The 13715-nt window shown below is 42.9% G+C and overlaps 3 protein-coding genes across 5 annotated transcripts; 2 read left to right on the top strand and 1 right to left on the bottom strand.

Moving 5' to 3' along the window:
• The first annotated feature begins 49 nt into the window (after positions 1 to 49).
• On the top strand, positions 50 to 3493 carry LOC112878835. Of its 2 annotated transcripts, none has more exons than XM_025943067.1 (6): positions 50 to 514; positions 1240 to 1330; positions 1500 to 1669; positions 1954 to 1981; positions 2075 to 2183; positions 2984 to 3493. In XM_025943067.1, exons 1-6 carry the CDS (start codon positions 215 to 217, stop codon positions 3063 to 3065), a joined length of 780 nt encoding a protein of 259 aa, XP_025798852.1. In that variant the 5' UTR covers positions 50 to 214; the 3' UTR covers positions 3066 to 3493. The 2 variants fall into 2 exon arrangements, with proteins under 2 accessions (XP_025798852.1, XP_025798851.1); XM_025943066.1 differs by having other exon boundaries at positions 51 to 514; positions 1497 to 1669.
• Positions 3494 to 3654: 161 nt separating this feature from the next.
• LOC112878833 (GPI ethanolamine phosphate transferase 2) lies at positions 3655 to 10084 on the bottom strand. 2 transcript variants are annotated; one of them, XM_025943061.1, is made up of 17 exons: positions 9817 to 10084; positions 9623 to 9719; positions 9368 to 9412; positions 9069 to 9236; positions 8912 to 8996; positions 8677 to 8783; positions 8146 to 8226; positions 7857 to 7909; positions 7683 to 7776; positions 7084 to 7227; positions 6730 to 6826; positions 6290 to 6509; positions 6117 to 6210; positions 4977 to 6026; positions 4773 to 4865; positions 4429 to 4700; positions 3655 to 4100 (listed from the first exon to the last, which is right to left on the bottom strand). In XM_025943061.1, the coding sequence occupies exons 1-17, from the start codon at positions 9927 to 9929 to the stop codon at positions 3974 to 3976; spliced, it is 2940 nt and encodes a 979-aa protein (XP_025798846.1). In that variant the 5' UTR covers positions 9930 to 10084; the 3' UTR covers positions 3655 to 3973. The 2 variants fall into 2 exon arrangements, with proteins under 2 accessions (XP_025798846.1, XP_025798847.1); XM_025943062.1 differs by lacking the exons at positions 9368 to 9412; positions 9623 to 9719; positions 9817 to 10084 and having other exon boundaries at positions 8677 to 8778; positions 9069 to 9107.
• Positions 10085 to 10178: 94 nt separating this feature from the next.
• On the top strand, positions 10179 to 12711 carry LOC112878836 (20 kDa chaperonin, chloroplastic-like). Its single transcript, XM_025943068.1, has 5 exons — positions 10179 to 10426; positions 11038 to 11217; positions 11774 to 11929; positions 12049 to 12126; positions 12333 to 12711. Exons 1-5 carry the CDS (start codon positions 10250 to 10252, stop codon positions 12504 to 12506), a joined length of 765 nt encoding a protein of 254 aa, XP_025798853.1. The 5' UTR covers positions 10179 to 10249; the 3' UTR covers positions 12507 to 12711.
• Positions 12712 to 13715: the final 1004 nt, after the last annotated feature.

The following is a 13715-nucleotide window of genomic DNA, read 5'->3' as shown; positions in this document are numbered from 1 at the left end:
AACACCACCGCCGTGTCGCTTCGTAACGACACTACCGCTCGCAGCATATCGCCACCAAGCCACCAAAACAACACGCGCGGGCGCAGTAACAAGTCCGCCACGGATACAGCACGAGCACGTCTCTCGTCTCCCCTCTCTTCGCCGTCCGGGTCGGCCGTTGCGAAGCGAGACAAGCCACCGGCCCCCGCCCCGTCACCGCACGCCTAGGGTTCCGATGGAGCCCGCTTCCCCCTCGGCCGCGTCTCCTCCGGCGGAGGAGGAGGCGGCGGCGGTGGCGAGGCGGAGGTTGCCGGAGGAGCTGAAGCTGCGGCGGAGGACGCTGGAGACGGTGCTGGAGCAGTGCCAGCGCGCGCTCGAGATGATACGCGAGGTCGATCTGGAGGAGATTGAGGAGGGGGCGAATTCTAAGGAGGGACTGCAGGAGGACGGGGGCGGCGAGGCGGACGGCAACGGCGGCGGTGACGAAGGTGCGCCGCCGCCGCCGCCCTCGGACGCCGACTACGAGACGGACGAGGTAAGGGGAGATCTCGCTGCGCACCTCTTTACTTTTGTGGTCTGAAAGTTCGTTGGAGTTTAGGAATTGGGTTTGATTGGTAGGCAGCGGCGTTTAGGCGTTTCGTAATTTAGCTGGATTGGAGGTTGCTGCCTGCTGGAATTGCATCAGGTTTATTCGGAATCGCTACAATTTAAATGATCGTACCTCAATATTGCCTTACTGTTTTTGTGGTGTCGTGCTGAGTCAGTGAACGACTTAATTGTGATGGTTTGCCAGATATAGTTGCATTCTAGTTTCTGGGTAATGGATGGTGATATGTGGGAACTGGGAAGGGGTGTGTGTGCGGCGGCGGGTTCTTGAGGTCAAATCTGGATGTAGTGCAGAGAGTTCATTGACTGTGTCATAAAGTGGGGAATTCACAAGGAGATTGCCAAGCAGATGAGGCCATGGATTTTTGGTTTTCCGATTAGTGATTATTTCATTTCACAGTTCTCAACTTATGGATCTAGCAAACTCAATCACCAGATGATGCCATGGATTTTGGAATAGTTGATATTACAATTAGATACTTGTGAACCACTTTGAGCCGTGTTTCTGGCATTTCAACTGTGGTCTAAACTGTTTTATGACACTTACATGTTGCTTCTTGGGGGGTGGCATGAATTAAGTTATGCTTCCTCTGTACTTATTCCTTGTTGTTCTAAAGCTGTGCTAAGGTCTCCACATGTTCACTCACTTTGCAGCTGTGCGATCTTCTCCAATCAAGGGTTCAATCACCTGAATTTCTCGAGAAGCTAGATAGCATTCAGAAGTCAGTGTATCAACATGGTGCAGGTGTGCATTTGCCAAGTGATCATTACTCTTTTCTGGATTCATAATTTATTGTTTTCACAAGTAATGCACAGCAAACTTTACAATTATAAATTCCTGCCTATTTACTCAATTATTCCTTTCAATTGAACATGGCAACTGAGCAGTTCTACAATTATTCATGTAACAGTAGATGAAACGGTATCATGGGATATTGTAAGTGCGGCAGATATATGGGATGATAAGAGTATGAACGTTAGTGATGATTCAGAGGATGGATATGTTCTTGTTAAGCAAGAGGACATAGTTGATGGCATTGCATGCTTCATGGCTGCATACTTGCTGTCACTGAAGCAAACTAAGGTATACAAGTTCACTTTACGTTTTGCGGTCTGTATTCTGTAGTGATAGAAGTTGGATCATGTGGCTATCAATAGTTTATCAATCGAAAATAGTCTGCGACCCTTATTCTAGGCTTCGTGTAATTTCTCCATGCTGCTGTCTGTATCAATCCTAGAAGGCCTGTATCTGTTTTATGTTTTCATGCATTGACTTCTAGATTATCATCATTGAAGAGGATATCATATTGGTTGTTAATTTTGGAATCGTCATGATCATGATAATGATGGCCAATACGTGTTGTGCAGGACTTGACGCCTGATCAACTTCAACAAGGTTAGCACTGTGTTAGTGTTTCCTTATTTGAGATGAATTTGGTTACTAAGGGGAAAAACCTATATTAACACTCCCACTTTTCATTTTTGTCAGCTCTTAGCAAGACATTTTCAGCTAAAAAGAGGAAAGGCAAGCTTCAGAAGGCATGGGATGGAACAAAAGTTATTTACAACGTAGCATCATGGAGTGCGACAGCTGTTGGGTGAGATACTTTTACTAAGTAGTTACGAATTCAACCCCCATGGCATTCTAAGGTGATCCTGAGATCGAGTCGAGGAGTGTTTGAACCCCTTTAGTCATTGGCTTAGCTTTGAAGTTGGTAGCTCCATTGACTAAACTTTTGATTATGTAGAACAGCAGAAGCTAGGATCATGAGCTAAATTTGGTTACTGTAAAAGCATCACAAGTTAGCTAGCGGCTCAGTGCTACATAAGTTTTTTGAGAGAACTGCATGAGATTTTCAATATAACTACATAAAAAAGAGTTGTCAAACCCCATTTAAAGCTATATTAAACTCAATTCCTTCGACTAGACTGCTGGGCAAGCGTTGCTAAGCTCCTTGTGACTATGCTTAAAGAAGCAATATGATTGGACCTTCAGCTGGAATAGCCTTGCCTTTCCATTGAAAAATGATAGGTGAAAGTCAGCCAAACTATATGGTCTTTAAACTTGTGCATAGACTAGGACAGCTAGTCGTTAAGCTGTCCCTCACTCCCTCTGCTAATTGTAGAGGTAGATTTAGATTGTTTTTCCGAGTATTATGGACTTAGATTTAGTTCCTGAAGTTATTTAGCATGTTGTCTTTTCTGCGAGTATTTATATTGCGAATATTTTCTGCACATATCATTTTGCAAGCACTTACACAAAATTACAGTGTCTTGGGTCTATGGACATGTGTGGCGTTATGTAGTGATAAGTTTCAAATGAACTTGCAGGTTTTAAATATTCCTGTAGGCTGTAGCTGTCTAGCGCGCATACTGATTCTGTATTGTCTGTGTGTAGTATCTACCAGAATCCAGCGATTGTACAAGCAGCAACAACAGCCTTTTGGACATCCTGCCGTGTAATATCCAAATTTCTGTGAATGATCCATATGGCTGGACGGTGCAAACCTGCAAACACTGTCCGTGGCAATGCTAAAGCCTTCTGTTTCAAAAAAAATCTACGGGAAACATTGTTCCAACCTTTGTGGTACACTTAAATTCATGTAAATATTCCTGACCTGCATGTTCGTTGATTGCTTATAATAGTGAGATCGTATGTCATAAGATATCTGCTCGAAGCTTCAAACCGCATCAGGGATGACATGTGGGGCTAGTCTGTGGCACGTCACGTGATCTAATGGTCAAACACACCTCCCTGTGTTTGCGAGTACCATTTTGTATCAAAACCCCAACCATTACTGTACATGATGCCCATGGGTTGCATATCAGCCATCCTACTCAAAATGGGTGTACCAGTGTAAATATCTCAATTCGTTTGAATAAATTCATTTGTGCCTGTTTCGCCTCAGTGGAAATGCGAGTCCTTCGTGGAAATATGAAACGTTCACCATCTGAAATTTGTAATTGTGTTCTTATCAGATGATACAGATGCTGCCATACCTAGATTCCATCTGTTGGCACCATTCAGCTGAGTTAATAACTTGCATGGTCGTAGATTCTGGAGGGGTATTGAGAGCTTGAGACGCATAAGAAGATGAAATAGGCAACATACAGCTCCAAGTGCTAGTTCGTACTGTACAGTTTAAAACCTGTATTAACTATGGAAGTTACAAGTTACAGTGCAGCCTTGTTGGTACCGTACAGCACAAGCCTCCAGAGCAAATCTACTGCCAAAACAAAATTACAATTGGCCCTTGCACTGGTTGCGTGATCTAGAAACATGGAGGTTACAGAATACAAAGAAACAAGCTGTAGATTGCAGTCATGGCAATGATGAAACAAGCTGCTGCTCCTTTCTGATAAAATGTCTAATAAATCAAAACTCCAATCAATGGGACTGATCCCTGTACCTTCTTGCCCGGAACGAAAAAACAGTGCAAGTGTAGACTGCAGTCACAGCAATGATGAATACTCCAACATATGTGCACACTGTTGCTGCGCAGACATAGAGGTACCTGTTGGCGTTTAGGAATGATGGTCACATAACAGTGAACCGCTTGTAGCATTCAAAATTGTAAATGTATATTCGATCTTGTAATAATAAGCCTATTATGGATTATGGTGCAACAAGCAAATTCATTCTAGTTACTACTACTGTTTAACTGTTGTCGACGATGACTGTGAAAACAAGAACATGGATGCCATTTTCACATGAAAAATCTTCTTAGAATAATGATGCCTCCAGGAAAAACAAAATGTATTACTAAATGACTGAACATTGTGCTCTATATGTATAATGTGAGTCGTTTATCTGTAAGAGTAAGACTTTTATTGAACACTTACTTTGGTGAAAATACGCTCCAAACAAACAAGTGATTCCTCATGAGTAGCAAAACAATAGTGTACGAAGTCAAAGCAACAGAATTAATGAGCAAAGGAAGCAAACATGGCATCGTGACCATTTTGTCCAGAATATAGCTCCATAACTGCCAAGGAGTAGAGATATCTTTCACCGAAATATAAACCACCATCCCAAGGTATAACATCAAAGGTGATCCATATGTAATAATGAACATCAATATACCAGAAAGAACTGTGGAGTAACTTGAAATGCCCTGTGAAATTTGATTAGTCAAATAAGAAAGAAATGGGGAATAGGACACTTGAGGAGGTATTGGTAAACTCACAATGAAAGCTCCAGCAACATCAATACTGGCAAGGCTATTTGTATTCCCAAGGCCAAAATGACCAGCCATTCCCAAGAATTGCATTGCAATAACCTACATGGTTTATTGTTAATCAATAAAAAGAAACCACTCCCATGATGCCATGAGTCTGAAAAACAAAAGCATCATGTTCATTCAGCAAAGATTAGGTTTGGAGAAACTAACCTGTACCCATTGCTTATGCAATGTTTTATCCAGAGAAAAATGAACTATGCTCGAGACTGTTTGCAAGAATATGAGCAAAAGAGGAATTGCATTGATGGGTTGTTGCAGAAGCAGCTGGAGAAGACACCAGAACACTGTGTATGTTATTCCAGTGAGGAAAACCGAATCACTGATGCCATGAGAATCTATATCCTTCACAAGATTAGAATCAGAGGAGGATGCTGGTTTTGCTTCCGTAGAATATATTGGAAATATCCAAGGTGAAGCTAGAACAGTGGCAGATATTGAAACACTAGCAATGGCATAAAACAGTCTAGCTATCGATGTTGTACTATGGTTGATTGGTAATGAAGTATTGATCTGATTTTCCCAGATATGCAGCAAAACCAAAAGCCCGCAAGAAATGTGGCTCAACCATACTCCTATAACAACCTTTGACCTTGCTCTGAGTAACATGAGTGAAACTGAATACAATGCCACAACTGCAAGAACTGAGATAGTCTGAAGAGACTTTACAATACAAGAGTCAGCTTGGGCCAGTAACTTCGAAATGTCAGGAAAGTGAACCCAGTTGATCCCACCTTGGTGCCAAGCTCTTATAACTCTCCCAGCAACAAGAACAATAAGGACGGTACACAACTTGTAACCATCTCTCTTGCCTGGGGTTAGTTCATAACTGGTAGCACATAAAAAGTTATTTCCGTCAAAGCTCTTTTCTTCCGCTCCATGAACTAGTGTTGAATTTGATCCTTTTAGCATTGACTGAACTGTCTTGATGAGGAATATTAAATACAGAGTAGAAGTGAGAAAATTCCATGTATATTGCTCTTCTTCCACAAAAGAACTTGAGCCAAGGCTGATGACATAGAGAAAAATTCCAGTAAGAATGAAAACCTCATCAAGGTGCCAGCGTTGCTCCAAATATGACTCCGAGAGTTGATCAGTTTGACTCAGAGACTGTCCCTTAAATAGGCGAGACACAGCACCCATGAGAAAAAGGCATGACATTGTCATCAACAAGATTGCAGAGATGAGTAAATAGAATGGTTTCTGCAAGTAATAAAAGGAAACAAGTCATTCAGAAGAAAGGCAAATCTAGGAGAAAGCTAAGGTACAAATCTGCAAAGATAGTAAAATTACATCGGTTGCTCTGTGAGACAACCACTCACTCGCATATCTTAAGAAGCCATAGTAGTTCTCCACAGCAGTTCCAACATACTGAGCTTCAGCAGACCTGGAAAAACAAATTCTTTTAAGCAGTGATGGATGATGATACTCAGTACAGTTTAAGGATCTCGTATACAGAAGCTCACTTGAAATTAGAGCCTTGATGAAGACATGAGGATTGATGAGAAACAAAAGCTTTGGAAAGCAAATGGCAGAACTCTTTCTCAATAGATTCAGGATGGACAACAATCCCTAAACCACCCTCCGAATTAATACAGTCTTCAAGGCAGAAAGCAGGCATTTGTGCTTGCAGCAATCTTAAGATTTGCCATGAGTTAAGCTCTAAAGTCCGTAGTTTCTGGTCATCTGAAACAAGATACACTCATCATCTCCAAACAGAAAGTTAAGAATATTTAGTCATATAATTTGTAAATAATTAAATGTTCTGGTGTGATCAAGAATATGATGAAAGGACACAGGTGACGTACAATGAACAATTTGAAGCTCACAAACATAAGTTATCTATTTCTTCTGATTCATGATGAACCTTAATGCACCTAAAAATGGAAGGTAAACATATAATCACCTGTCAAAGAATTTAAAACCTCTGGAAGCAAGACACCTATATTGTTCTTCGGAATTGGTATGCCAAATAGAAGAGCGAGAGTTGGGGCAAGATCCACCTGAAAAGGAGGTCAGAGTTGTTTGTTGATCTCTTGGAACTATCGTTATAGTGCTGTAATTATATTTTTTAGCTTATTGTGGAGAACATAAAGCTACTGGGCATAAAATGTATCACTTACAGCAACAATGGTTTCTATACCAAAATAATATGCAAAACTTAAGTAGAGCAGCACAAACATCCAAAGATAAAAGAGAAGGTACATGGAACCTCTATAATTAACAGAAATATAGGTCACTGCTAAGGTGTAGACTTTACTTGAAGTGCTTCATTCTGGTTATAGGGTGAACAATGTGCTCTCTCAACACTGTGTCCTACAAAAAGGGCTAGTGAATCGGTTTCTTCATACGAAGATCCTCCATGATTACCACCTTCAGTCATTCCATGATCACTAACCACAACCTGAAAGAAAGAAGCACAGCAACCAGAAATTAGTTGGATGGGGTAGTGGAATAGGTTTGGTGCTGGAGAAATATTTGATGAAGAGTAAGCATACGGACTGGGGAATGTTTCCCTGGAACTCTAAAATAAGGAAATTTGTTGGATGCACTATTTTGGGAAGAATATTTATATAGCCAAGTGTATATAATGCAACCCAGAAGGCAGAACATATGCAAAATTTTGGCTTGTTAAACTCCACATGCGGCAATTCAATTAAATCACTACAAGTTTGACAAAGAGAGAGACTTTATCAAGCATACTGCATAGATGTGTATGGATTAACAATATAAATCCACCTTTTCCAGTGGATTCTCAAATCAATCTCCCGTAGATGCTGGAACAAACTTTTTTTGTTACATACATGTATGTGACTAGAGAAAGAAGATTATTTGTAGAAACAAGAAAGAATCACAGACCAAAAGTGTTCTCTCCAGATTATCCTGAAGGCTCGCATCATGCACCCGTCTAATGACTTCATCCATCTCCTTCATCTTTTGGGTCATCAAAACACTATCATTCGAAGTTTTAACTCAAATTTATCATCAATCAAACAGTCAAACCCAAAACATGATAGATGGTGCGATGTTTACCTCCGGCGGCCACCTATATGGCCAACATGATCTAAGCCTAAATAGTGGAGAACCTGGAATTATCAACAGAAAAAGAATTACGCAATAGTCTTCAGAAAGACAATGCAAAACAGCCTTATCAAAAATCACTAGAAAACGAGTGATATGTAAAGAGGTTTAGGTTGTATCACAACAAATATTAGTTGTACTCTTGAACTGCATGGTTGTAATTCAAAGAATAAGATATAACATTATCAGTCTACAAGGAATAAGACATGTGACAAGCACCAAAGTAAAAGCAAAAGCTCACCAAGACACTCCAGTCTTTTGCAGCAAGCTCAAATTCTAGATGACGTGAAACGTTGAAATCAACCTCAACTGTATCTCTGACCTGACAGATAGGTACAAATCATTGAATAATTTTTTGCTGATAAAAATACTAAGCTGCAGAAAACAAGTAAAAGCACTGTTAGTGGCACAAGCATCAAGGCATAAGCTTAAGTGCCTAATGTGCAAATATCTGCAAGCCTAGCCCAAAGTAGAAGATGCTCTCCTAAAAGATGCTGTATGGTGATGAGGAGAATTTTGAAGTTTAGTAGAGAAAAGTACACCTAATAGATGGTATGGAGAAGCCAGTTACAAGCAAATTCTAAAATAAACACCCATGTTTAGCGATTTCAGTAATTTTGCCATATTTCTTTGAAACAAAACAGGGAAGCACTATTGTTTTTTTTAAAAAAAAGTAACTGGTAGGTTAGAGTTTTAGGTGACATACATTATTATCTTATCCTTCAGTCACATTCCTTGTAAGAAAGGCACGTGACACATACAAAAGACTTACATAAAAACTGCTCACTCCATCTTGTCTAGCGAATAGTGTTGGGAACAGTTTGATCCATGTCTCGTCTCCCAGCATCACTAATTTATGACCAATCATATGAAGCTGATCTGTGCATATGTGTGCATTAGTGCAATATGATAAATATATAATATAAGCAACTTTGATTCTAGCCAGAATGTGAGATAGATATTGGTGGGAGATGCAAACGTGTAGGAAGGCACAGTGAGGTTCTAACCAAGAAGATTGTCCTCTAAGAAGGCTTGAGTATTGAAATTAAATGCCACATCTAGAAAACCTCCAATTGCTCCTGACACCATAGCCTGAAAAAAGAGTACAGTTAGTATTATGGAACACTTGAACAAAAGGGTATCTCTAGATAAAAACATTCGTACCTTTAGTCGGGGCATTGTGACGGTTGGAGGTGCAGCTTTAGCATGGTAACCTGCTGCTTGGCAACCAGCTAACAAAGACTGAGTGTATGGCATAGATTCCATCAGTTCTTTGCTTGGTGGTTTTCCGCCTTTCCCAAGTACAAATTCAGCAGGTAGCCCATCTATTACCTAAATAGACAATAATAAACTCAAAAGGTGAACAAATTTAAAATAAAGGTAAGACAAAATATCATTGAAACACATTGGACTATTCTGTTAATGTTGAACCAAACACACAGGCATATCAATTCAGGACATACCATCAATACTAAGCGATCGTACACAGGAGGCATCTCAGAGAGTTCCTGGCGTACACAAATTGACAAGGGTGAGCATCGTAATTGATAATGCGCGGAATTTCCATTTTCAGGGGAAAATGCATAGTATCCTGTGTCCACATCGCATTTATCAACTAGCTCAACATTCTGAAGCTTCGTCCTCGCAGAATAACAATGCAACACATAGCTGAACGAGGAGAATCTAGACGAGCAATGGAAGCAGTAGCGACGCCTTACCCTGTACAGAGATCTGCGCTGATCCGGAGGAAGCGCCGGCTTCTGCTCCCCAGCACTGACGGGACCGCACGAAGGCATTCGGTAGCTCTCAGGTCCACTGCACAAAACCAAACACAGCGCAACCAAAGCAACCACCGTAAATTCCACAGCCGCTGAGGAACCATAGCAGAGCAGAGGCACAGGGAGACGCCGACCTAAAGCCGCGCAGCGTGGGCTTCACGGGGAAGAATCCGTAGAGGAAGAGCGAGAGGCCGGCGACCTGAAGCAGCACCGCCGCCACGGTCCACCCTGCGACGGCGGCGCCCATGGTCTACCTACGCGGCGGCGATCGCCGCGGGACGGCGGTAGCCGGCACGGCCGCACGGCGAGTAAACTAACCGGCACAGCGCTGTGAGATGACTGGGCTGAAGCTGGCCACCTCAGCCCAGATTTTAATGGGCCAAAAAAGCACCGAAGCCCCATAAAAAAAAAGGATACAGGGCCACCCCGCGGGCCCACCAGAATCGTGGCTCTCCTCCCTTCGGGGATAAAGCGCTCGTCAGGGGTGCTGGATGCGCCTTCGCCGCTCTCTCTTCCGCTGCTCTTGCTGTTCTCTGTGCTATCCGCTAGGGTTTATCTACTCCAGCAATGGCGACAGTGCAGCTCTCAAGCGCAAGGGTCGGGGCGGCGGCGTTCGCTGCGAAGGGGAAGGCCTCCCTCGAACCGCTCCGGCTTCCGGCGACGGTGACCATCGGTGAGGCTCGCCCCGCGCGGCGGGCGTTTCGGGGCCTCGTCGTCAGGGCCGCCACCGTCGTTGCCCCCAAGGTGCGTGCCCGGGCAATGTAGATTGATGGTGTCGTGACCCCGTTGTTCTCACGGGGAATGGCCGAATGGGGTAGTGGGATTGGTTATTGGATATTGCGTGCTGTTTCATTTGCTTGCCAAGGCAGAAGAGCGATGGGGTGAAGTCGATGATGAGAGTACTGGTGAACGTTGAGGTGCTGACTAGGTTCCCTAGAGTTTTATTGTGATGAGGTAGAGACAGAATTGTTGGAATTTGGAAATGCTGGTCTGTTAGGTGATGGTTAGCTTGTGCGATTTGGAAATCTGATGTTGTGAATCAAATTAAACTAATGCCTGGTTGTGGTTTATTAAATGCTTAAATGCAGTGAATTGCACCTGATTCTAAATGTTTCTTCTGTCTACAATGAAAGAATCAGCATGTTCAAAAAGGCCATAAAGAAATTACGTTTAGTTACCATTTGAGTTTAGCATCTAAGACGAATCCTCATTCAGTACTTAACAGTTAACATTTTTTTGGTTGAGCTATATCTTGCAGCCTGTTCACTTGGCACGGATCATCTCATTTCTTTTCCAGAAAGTATTCTTTTATGCTTTGCAGGAATGAAACACTATGTTTTGTTATTCCATTGCAGTATACAACACTTAAGCCCTTGGCTGATAGAGTGCTTGTAAAGATTAAGTCTTCTGAGGAGAAGACAACCGGTGGAATTTTGCTCCCTACGACTGCTCAGTCCAGACCTCAGGGTGGTGAGGTAGTTGCCGTTGGAGAAGGAAGGACCATTGGGGATAAGAAAGTTGATATCAGCATTCAGGTATATTGTTCTTTGCAAACATTTAAGATCTAACATATCTCTTGTTTGCAATAGAGCTTTATATATATAGATATTCCCATGTGAGGAGGTGTAGCTATTCACCTATTCCATTAGCTGTTGGTGGAAAGAGAAATGATGCCCCTCTTAGTACTTTACATCCACCTAAGATTTACCCTTGTGCTGGTTTGCTAAATTACATGGCACCATTTTCAATTGGCTGCAATAGAAAAAAATATTTTTCTTCAAACTCATGTGTTGTCACTTCATCTCAGTTTGGGTACGAAAAATCACATCTTAAACAACCATAGCAAGGCTTGACTTACCAATCTTGAATATAACCAAATTCACTTGAAGGCATGCTGCAAGATGAAGTTGTCGAAGCACTTGTCATGCCTGTTTTTAACTTACAATTTTACATGTTTCATGTTATTTCGGTTTCCATCTCAGTTATTACAACATGGTTTTCTGATGTCATAGTTCTTAATACAAGCAAGCTTGGCACTATTGTTGGCAAGAAACGAGTACATGCTAACATATACATTTGTTACTGCTTTAGGTTGGAGCTCAAGTTATATATTCAAAGTATGCTGGAACTGAAGTTGAGTTGAATGATTACAACCATCTAGTTCTAAAAGAGGATGACGTTATAGGTATCTTAGAAACTGATGATGTGAAAGACATGAAGCCTCTGAATGACCGTGTCCTAATCAAGGTAGTGATCTTTTATTCTTTTTGATCTTGACATATGGTTACCCAGTTGCTGTCTTGGTGCATATTTCAATTCAGTATGCATAGCCATTCAGCTTGAGGTTCCTATTTTGCTTGTTATAGGTTGCTGAAGCTGAAGATAAAACTCCAGGTGGTCTATTGCTCACCGAAACTACCAAGGAGAAGCCATCTATTGGAACGGTCAGTTACTCAATTCTTTAGCTCCTGTTGGGCAATTTTTTTCTCTCTCCCTGTACCGAGTCTATCATCATTAATGCAATAATGCCCCATGGTTCCAAACAGTATTGTTTGTGCCCATAAGTTGTGTTAGAACTTAACTATGACTTTGCATCTAGTACAAATCATAATCATGTGAATGAACGACAATGTTTGTTGGTCGGAGACAGGTCGTAGCTGTTGGTCCAGGCCCCCTGGACGAGGAAGGCAACAGGATCCCGCTGTCCGTCTCTGCAGGGAGCACCGTCCTCTACTCCAAGTACGCCGGCAGCGAGTTCAAGGGCGCCGATGGCACTAACTACATCGTGCTGAGGGTGTCGGATCTGATGGCCGTCCTCTCGTGAGCAGTGGGTTTTCAACAGTTACCTCCAAAGCTTCCACCATTCTGTTGTAGCGTCGCCATTTTTTTGGGAACAAGCAAAGGTTCCCTGGCAATCCTCTAGACTTTCTACTTTCTTGCGGCTTCCCGTTTCTCTTTGGTCAATACTAGTATTCTTACTCTGAGGAATAAAGATTCGAAATTCGGCCGCATGAAAGGATTTTCTTGTACTAGCGTGCGTATGATCGCTGCGATACCGTTCAGACCCCGTCCGCTCTGTTGGGGTTGCTTCTCCGTTTACACTCGAACAACACAGGTTGCTCCTTATTAAGAAAACCAAAAAAATATTAAAAAACACAGCCTGCCAGCTTGGTCAACCGGATAAGACGATGACAGGCGGACGACGCATCAGGCTTGCGAGCAACACAAGCTTGTCGTGGCGCCACACGCAACGCGAGAGCACAGCCGGCCATGCCAGAGCCGCGCGTCACCATCCGGCGTCAGTCCATCGTTCGACCGGTTCCGCATTGACCATGGAGCTGCAGCCACTTCCATTCCATATCGCTTCTAGCGAATACGGCTAGCTGTTCAGAGTTCACTCTCTCCTCGCCCCTTCCCAGCCGACCTGCCTCAAAAGGAAAAGCGAAGGTTTTACCGGGCTGGGCTGTGCTGGTGATCATCTGACACAACACCAAGCCAAGACGTCGATCACTTTCGCCGGTTTGACTCGCTCGAGATCGTCGTCGAACGGGCAACCGTCGCTTCAGAGCAGTGTGGGAAAGTGCAGGCAACAGCGGCTCCGACCTGCCGAGCTTTTCCTCCATGGTTGCTTTCCATCGGGTTGCATGAGGAAAACAGAAAAGCTCTCCGGTGGTCGTTTCCGCGACCGACGCGGCGCTGAATACCGACCGCGCCCGTCGCCGTTACTCCTCTCCCCGGCCGGCGGCACCGGTCATCTCTCCGGCCAGAACATCCTCGCCACAGATGAGGTTGTGACCAACCGGACGGCTGGACATAAACATAGCAGCGGCAAGGTTGTTATTTGTTCAGTTATTCGTGTACCACCAGTACACGTAAACGTTCTTGCTGAATACTACTTACTCCGTCCAGATTTGTAAGGCGAGTATGTGTTTTCAACGTTCAAGCTTTGCAAGAAATGCACAAAGCGTATAACGGTAACAAAAGAAATTGACCAAAAAAAAGTGAGCAATGCTATCTCGGATCACAATATAAA

This window comes from Panicum hallii, chromosome 1 (genome assembly GCF_002211085.1).
Source record: "Panicum hallii strain FIL2 chromosome 1, PHallii_v3.1, whole genome shotgun sequence".
Classification (NCBI taxonomy): domain Eukaryota; kingdom Viridiplantae; phylum Streptophyta; class Magnoliopsida; order Poales; family Poaceae; genus Panicum; species Panicum hallii.
This window is presented reverse-complemented; position numbering and strand designations above follow the sequence as displayed.

What these genes read in the sequence shown, in the direction of transcription:
- LOC112878835 (XM_025943066.1), top strand. Translation starts at nt 215, where the DNA reads ATGGAGCCCGCTTCCCCCTCGGCCGCGTCTCCTCCGGCGGAGGAGGAG. An exon ending in TGTCACTGAAGCAAACTAAG is followed by an intron (nt 1,670 to 1,953) that starts GTATACAAGTTC and finishes CGTGTTGTGCAG; the next exon opens with GACTTGACGCCTGATCAACT. An exon ending in TGGAGTGCGACAGCTGTTGG is followed by an intron (nt 2,184 to 2,983) that starts GTGAGATACTTT and finishes GTCTGTGTGTAG; the next exon opens with TATCTACCAGAATCCAGCGA.
- LOC112878833 (XM_025943061.1), bottom strand. Translation starts at nt 9,929, where the DNA reads ATGGGCGCCGCCGTCGCAGGGTGGACCGTGGCGGCGGTGCTGCTTCAG. An exon ending in ACGATCGCTTAGTATTGATG is followed by an intron (nt 9,237 to 9,367) that starts GTATGTCCTGAA and finishes TTGTCTATTTAG; the next exon opens with GTAATAGATGGGCTACCTGC. An exon ending in CATCAAGGCTCTAATTTCAA is followed by an intron (nt 6,211 to 6,289) that starts GTGAGCTTCTGT and finishes TTGTTTTTCCAG; the next exon opens with GTCTGCTGAAGCTCAGTATG.
- LOC112878836 (XM_025943068.1), top strand. Translation starts at nt 10,250, where the DNA reads ATGGCGACAGTGCAGCTCTCAAGCGCAAGGGTCGGGGCGGCGGCGTTC. An exon ending in CCACCGTCGTTGCCCCCAAG is followed by an intron (nt 10,427 to 11,037) that starts GTGCGTGCCCGG and finishes ATTCCATTGCAG; the next exon opens with TATACAACACTTAAGCCCTT. An exon ending in AGAAGCCATCTATTGGAACG is followed by an intron (nt 12,127 to 12,332) that starts GTCAGTTACTCA and finishes GGTCGGAGACAG; the next exon opens with GTCGTAGCTGTTGGTCCAGG.